We start from the raw sequence: 6,833 nt of genomic DNA on the forward strand, positions 1-6,833 counted from the left end.
AAAAAAAAAAAAAAAAAAAAAAAAAAAAAAAAAACGTGTGGAACATTTACTCCAAGTAAATTCAGACAACAGAATTAGGTTGGACTGGGTCAGAAACTGATTTTGCACAGAACATTTGAAGGTGGGAAAGGACTTCTGTTTAGACTAGTGAATCCTTCGTCACCTGAATTTGCTCACAACCTCAGAGCTCTGAAGGCCTAATTCCTGGTCACTCTGGTTATTGCCACTCTGAGCAGACACTGAGGGACCAGCTGTCAGTGGGTGCATTGTGGCTAAGGGATCCTTGGCAGGACTTGCACCACCAAGACTTTTAAGCAGTACTTATATAGGGATAGGAGTTTTTAGGTCTTCTATCAAAGCATTCTCTGGACTTGAAACAATTCTTTTGAAGTTGGGGAGTGTATAAGATTAGACTCTATAGTCTACAGAATTCTACTAGCTCCCTGTTATGGCTCAATCCTAGATGTTCCATCAAAGCCTCACACACCCACAAGTGGGGGTTTTGGAAGGTGGCTGGGTAATGAGTATGTGGTACTGAGTTTGTGATACTGGATTATGGGTGTGTGAAAAGTGGATTATTTCACTGATTGGTTTAGCATAGTTCTGGGTGTGGATGATGGGGTGAGTGTCATCAACCAATAGGCTTGTAGCCTGGATGGAATAAAAAGGGAAAGGGAGGCTCACTGCTTATTGCTTCCTGCCTGCCTTGCCATGAATCGTTTCTCCTCTGCCATGCTGCCCTGCCTTGGAGCCCACTGACTATGGACTGAAACCACTACAAACTATGCACTACCGTAAGCCTTTCTTCCTTTAACTTGTGAGTGTCAGGTATTTTTTTTTTCCCCCAGCAATGAGAAAGTAACTAAGACACTCTCCAAGGAAAACCTGAACACAAAGAGGGTTTTCTGGGCTGCCCTTGCAGGGTCATCATAAGCCTATAAACCTGCTTCTCAATCAAGGAGTCCCACTTAGGATACTTATTCTATTCAAACCAGGATGTGATCTGTACCTGAATGCCCATCCTTTCAATAGTATTTGGTAAAGCTCCTTTAGGTTTACTAGTTTTGCATACATTTTTCAAAAACTATCTCCAGTTCAGTTTCTCTATTACCAGCACCACAGATATTTTCAAAACTAACACTTGGATAGATATTATTCTAAATCAAAACAACAGTGATAGAAACTCCCACCTTACTGAACTAGCAATAATCAAGTTTATTCCCTAGAACTAGATTCTCCAACAAACCATCTGAAGGTTTGGATTAGAAAATGCAAAAATTACAAGTTTAAATGATGGTGATAGTAAGAATACTAAAGTCTTAGAGAACCACCCATTTAAGCGCTTTTCTTGAAAGTGGGTTTTCCTACGCAAATTTAGTCAAGGCATTAGGAAAACATAAGCTGTTAATATTCTAGCTTTTGGGCTCTGTGGTTCTTCATTCCACTAATAGAATTACAGAATTCCAGGCCAGGCACAGTGGTGAACACCTGCAGTCCTGACTACTCAGGAGGAGAAGGAGGAGGATCACGTTAGCCCAGGAGAATGAGACCAGCTGGCCCAAAACAGTGAGATCCCATTTCAGCAAAACAAAATCCAGATAAACCAGCAACAAATAAACTAGAATGATGGGATTTTAAACAAGGATGTAATTCTTGAAATTAGAAAGGGGACCAAGAGATAGAGGGAAGGGAAGAAAGAGGGACAGATGAAATAAAAATAATTCAGGTGTGTTATGTATGCACACCCACTCACAACAATGAATGCAATCATTAGGCACTGCAAACATGGACTAATAAAAACAAAATTTTTAAAAATAATTTTAAAGTTGGAAGAAACTGAAAAATTATCTAGACCAATATTCTCATTTTTTCACATTAAAAATTTGAGGCCATTCTTCATACGTCTACCCAGACAAAATTAAAAATATAACTCAATGTAATATCACTACTTATCGACATAGTTAGGCTTCTAAGAAAATCCATTTCTGAAATCATAGAAACTTGAATTGTATGTGCCTTCTACACATATAATGTCCTTTAGATAGCACAGGCACTACTGAACCCAGACTTGCCTTAAAGAACCCCTAACTCCAGTGGAGGGAAAAGACAGACGCCAAATCAATTAGACCCTAAGCATCTTCAGGAGAGGGCTGTACCGTGGCTGGCTTCACACCAGCAGAGTACCCATCACACTGGGTATCTCTGAATGCATTTCTAATAGGCTGCCTGGCTTCGTGTGAATGAATGAATTACTGTTCTGAATACCAAGGTAAAGTCCTAAACTGGTGAGAAACTGGCATCGCCTCTTGCCACGGAGGCCTGGAGTTGAGTTTGCGGGTGTTTACATGCCCTTGGATTCACAGTGGTTTGTCACCGCAGGGTTTTTACCTGAAGTCCTCACCAGAATAGGAGCCACCCTTACAGTTTCTATTCTGAATGCTCTAAACCTGTGCTGGACGCGATCCCAGAGCAGCAGCCTGAAGGAGAACCTGATATTAACTCAGGCTGGCTCCAGCTGCTCACACGCTCCTCTGCCCCTTCCACTTCGGGCCTGTTTTACCACCAAACCATACAGTCTTTTCAACGCAGTGCTCCTGTGTGGGACCCAAACGAGCCGAAGACTGGCTCTAATCCACGCGCCTCTGGGCTTTCCTAGTTCCAGTGAAGCGATAGAAACTTAGACGGCTCACCGTCCAGACGGTCCACGTAACAGTACACATCGTAGGTTTCCAGAGGAGAGCGGAGTCCATAGGTCCTGACCCCGGCCTTCCCCATCATGTCTCCAAAACAGCCTTCTCGGGGGACCCGGATGGGGTATCTGCGGAGGGAAGGGCGAGTGAGTGCCGCCGACCTCTCGGGCCATCGCGGAGGTAACAGCCTTGTGCCCCCGACTCACCTCACTGTCTGATCAGACAGCCAGCCCGCGTCGCACTGCTCAAACCCATCTTCGTAGGCAGCGAAGAGTTGCTCGGGACTCGCTATCACAGCGCCGACGTCCTCGCAGGCCTTCTGAGCATCCTCAAAGTTCAGAGTGTACCTGCTGCTGGCCGCCCGGTAGTGAAACACAACCCCTGCAGACCCAAAGGGAAACGGTTACAAGCGCCCCAGTGACCCCTGGATGGTGCGAAACCTCTCACTGGGCAACCCACCAACTCAGCTGGTGGTAGTAATGACAACATCATCAGTATTTCATAAGGCAAAAATCATATTCATTCGTGGTCATCCAAAACACCTTCCACCCCGCATCCCACACTGCTGCCCTAGAACATTTTCCAGCTGGGAATTTCCTGTTGACATGTACACAATCCAAGACCAAAGGCACTGAACCCTGCCTGTCGGACAGTTGTCCTGATTACTAGCAGTATTAGGACTCTCCTGGGCACGCTGAGCATGTAAATGAGGCAGATTCTGCAGAAAATACAAAGGGGCAAGGGAGCCACAAAATCAGGACCTCCTGCTTCATCCTATTACCCAGGACCTGCTCAAAAGAAGAGCGTGAAGTGTTGGCCCATCTGTGAAATATTTACTAGGGCCACTTCCTCCGAACATGGAACACTGTGGTACTTTCAGAGGAAGAACAGAGGGGAGTAAAGGACACATATATTAGAGCAAGAGCTGTCTCCAACACTAATTTGTTCCAAGTTAGAGCTTAATTTCCTCACTCATAAGGTATCACTAAAAATTACCAATTATTTGATTGATCTAAAGCACCACTTTAGGGAAAGGACAAAATGCTGGGGGGAAGCTAGGCACTACCCAGATGTTTATCAAATGTTTATCACTTGTGCTGTGCACCTAGCGTAGTTGGTGCCTGTGCTAGAACAGATGAGATCTGACATTTCTATGCTAAAGAAGTCCTGCTTGAACTAAAGCTCTCTAGCTCTTCTGAGTACAAGCAGTGTCCCAGATCTTGCCTCAAACTCCACTTTGTTTGAATTTTAGGAACTGGATAAACTAGTGGTTTTGAACCATGCTCCAGGGCTCAAGGAGTAGTCAAATGGGTGACGAAAGAACAGGGTGGAGTTTTGGGGTCTCTCTTTCCTTCTGAGCAAAAGGATTCCCACTTTCAACTGTAGTAAATATCATGACTCATTCTAGAAGACATCGATGAGTCTAATTAACACTCTAGGGAAAGCGGAAACTGGGCAACCGGGCCTTATGAATGCAGTTTGATTGAGTCCTATCAGTTAAAAAGACTTCTGCCATTGTTACTGTTGTTGCTATCACTTGGAATGAATTCTGGTGCTTGAGATGCATGTTACTCTCCTCCCGTTCCTAATAATTTCTAGGGATTTCTAGCAGTCTGTCTTCCCGGCCTGACTTCTAGCTCTCAGACTGTCTCCCACATATTCACCCTCAGATTGTCTCTTGCTACTACAAGAGGCAGGTGCCAGTGAAGTCACTGAGGGAGGACAGACTAGGATCTCACACAGAGGCACCTGTGATCAGGGTCAACACAAGAAGACCTGCATGGCCACTAGGGAGATACACTGGCAACTCACACTCATGTGCCCTTTTCTGATCTTTTGTGACTCAAGATAATCCGCAAATGCCAATTTCTACCTACACAGAACCTCTCTCAGCACTGGCCAAGAAGTATGTGTGGTGCCAGCCGGTAAGAACGAGAGAGAGTTAAAATGACTGTAAGGCTCAGGCAAGAAACTGATTGGTTTTCAGTCAGTTTGGTGTTGATCAAAACTGAAAAAAATCTTCTTGGTGATTAAAAAGCTCCTGTGAGCAATGAAGACTGTTCCTAAAAGGGGACGAGGGGGCATCTACACTGGAGCAGGGGTCATCACTCTGGTTCTGTATCTGCATTGGCTAGAGTAATCTGAAGACCCCATGCAGCTAAGGAGATTAAGTGCAGAGTTTTCATTATTTCGGAGGGCAAAGGGTAAGTCCACTGCTAATTCTTTAATGATGAAAACTGGTAACGAGTCCTTGAACTCACTTGGGGATTTTTAAAAGAGATAAATGTGGGACAGTCTCAGATAACCAAAGGAAATGATAAAAAAGTGAAAAGAACCCAGGAAATTTGATAGATACCTGGACAGCATGACACTAGCTATATGAAGGGGAGTGGTGGGATTTGAACATAAAAAGATGTAAATTACTTTGTTGTATCTGAAATTCAGAGTATTTCCTTTTGGCTAAACAAGAAAGAGTTTTGATAAAACCCTTTGTATATATTTCCGAGAGGTAAATATTTTATAGGGAAATGGAGGGGTGGAAGAAAATCTGTTTCATCATGTCTGGGTTTAGAATTCTGCTTAATGATCTGCCAACATTCTGCTTCCAAGAGCTACGGCATTATGTCTGTGCCCAATTAAAGCAATTTCTCTTTGCTTTGTCTCCCAACTTAGATTCAAGTGACATAAGCCCCCACTGAAAAGGGGTGATCTGAAACGTTTCGTTGCAAGACTCAAAGGAGAATGAATAACTGGTGTATTAATCTTAAAAAGTTGTTTTAACTGAGTTCTTGTTTTGAACCAGTTGAAATATTTATAGAGTTCTGGTGTGTTTAAAGACACTGTGGTATTTATTAAGAATCTTACTTGTTGATAAAAGTTAAGTCAAATTGATATAAAAATAAACTCAGAGTAATGATCACTAAAAGAATGTAGAAAAGGGAGGAAGATTTGTGTGTGTGTGTGTGTGTGTGTTAATATATATAGGTATACAGCACACTTATGTAAAAGTAAAGCAAAATGTAGATTGTCATGTACGATCATGTAGATTAATCATTAATGAATCTCAGCTCTGAAATAATGATTAATGAACTGAACTAAGAACAATATCTTGAGGTATTCAGTTCTTCCAGTACGAGGTACGACTGAAAAAAAGCTGGTGGATGTTTAAATTTTTTTTAATTTACTACAGTAAAAGGTACTGCACCATGAATGCCCCTCAAAAATCCTCTCCCTTGCCTCAGACACACTCATTCCACATTCTGCCACACTCTGCAGCAGTCCTGGAGTCCACTTTCCTGAGTGTCTTTCCCAGGCGTAATCAAAAGTACCATGAACGCAGATGCTCGGCACCACCCTAGAAAGACCAGGTTGTAAAAACACAGCTGGGACCTGTATCCTCCTCATTCACCAGGCCTGGCACCCACTGACTTCTAGCTCTTCCCCAAGTCAAACTGACCATGAAAGACCAGGATTTTGGATTGATTCAGGCAGCCATGGCAGTACAACCAGCAACACAAAACTGGCCTTGCAAAACTCATAATGGCCATCTTGGGTGCAGCCCACTCACCCACTGACAGATGCATGGTAAAGAAAGTGTGACGGAGTGCTACTCTGCCATAAAGGACAAACTTTTGAACCATGTGTAGGAAAACAGATGCAGCTTGAGACCATCATGTTAAGGGAAATAAATCAGAAGCACAAGCTTACCTCGCATAGTTTCTCTTACATGAGAAACTCAAAGTATAAAGGTAAAAAGCAAAGTGGAAAATAGTTCACAGAAAACAGGGAAACTGATCTTTTGTAAATGGGAAGGGAACCAAAAGATGAAGGGATGGATGGGGGAGGAAGTGAAAAACGACAGGAATAAAATAATAATTAAATGTCCACGAGCCAGCTCCCCATGAGGAATGCGATCGTTTGCTACAGGCATGAACTGACAAAAATAAAAGGGGGTGAATGTGGCACTGTGCCTTTCCTGTACCTTACTGAACTGGGTCTGCTTGCTGCACCCGGCCACCGCGCTCGCAGCTGCAGGGTGGGCCTGGCCTGAGCAGGGTCCCGTCCCATCCCTCCCCGTCCCGTCCCTGCTCACCGTCCACCACCAGCGCCACGGTGGCCTGCGCGTCCTCCACACCCAGCAGC

General features: G+C 43.8%; 1 protein-coding gene across 4 annotated transcripts in view; it reads right to left on the reverse strand.

Annotated features, from left to right (window-relative positions):
- Nucleotides 1-6,833, reverse strand: part of Vcan (versican) — a 105,317-nt gene that overhangs the window by 82,849 nt on the left and 15,635 nt on the right. For all 4 annotated transcript variants that reach the window (XM_033767827.1, XM_033767828.1, XM_033767822.1 and 1 more), the window contains exons 3-5: nt 6,784-6,833; nt 2,897-3,071; nt 2,691-2,818 (exon numbers count right to left, since the gene is read on the reverse strand). The exon at nt 6,784-6,833 is cut by the window's right edge and continues 343 nt beyond it. In XM_033767827.1, the coding sequence (XP_033623718.1) occupies nt 2,691-2,818; nt 2,897-3,071; nt 6,784-6,833 (353 nt within the window). The remainder of the gene's footprint in view (nt 1-2,690; nt 2,819-2,896; nt 3,072-6,783) is intronic.

This window comes from Fukomys damarensis, unplaced genomic scaffold, assembly GCF_012274545.1.
Source record: "Fukomys damarensis isolate Sample0158 unplaced genomic scaffold, DMR_v1.0_HiC HiC_scaffold_3, whole genome shotgun sequence".
NCBI lineage: Eukaryota > Metazoa > Chordata > Mammalia > Rodentia > Bathyergidae > Fukomys > Fukomys damarensis.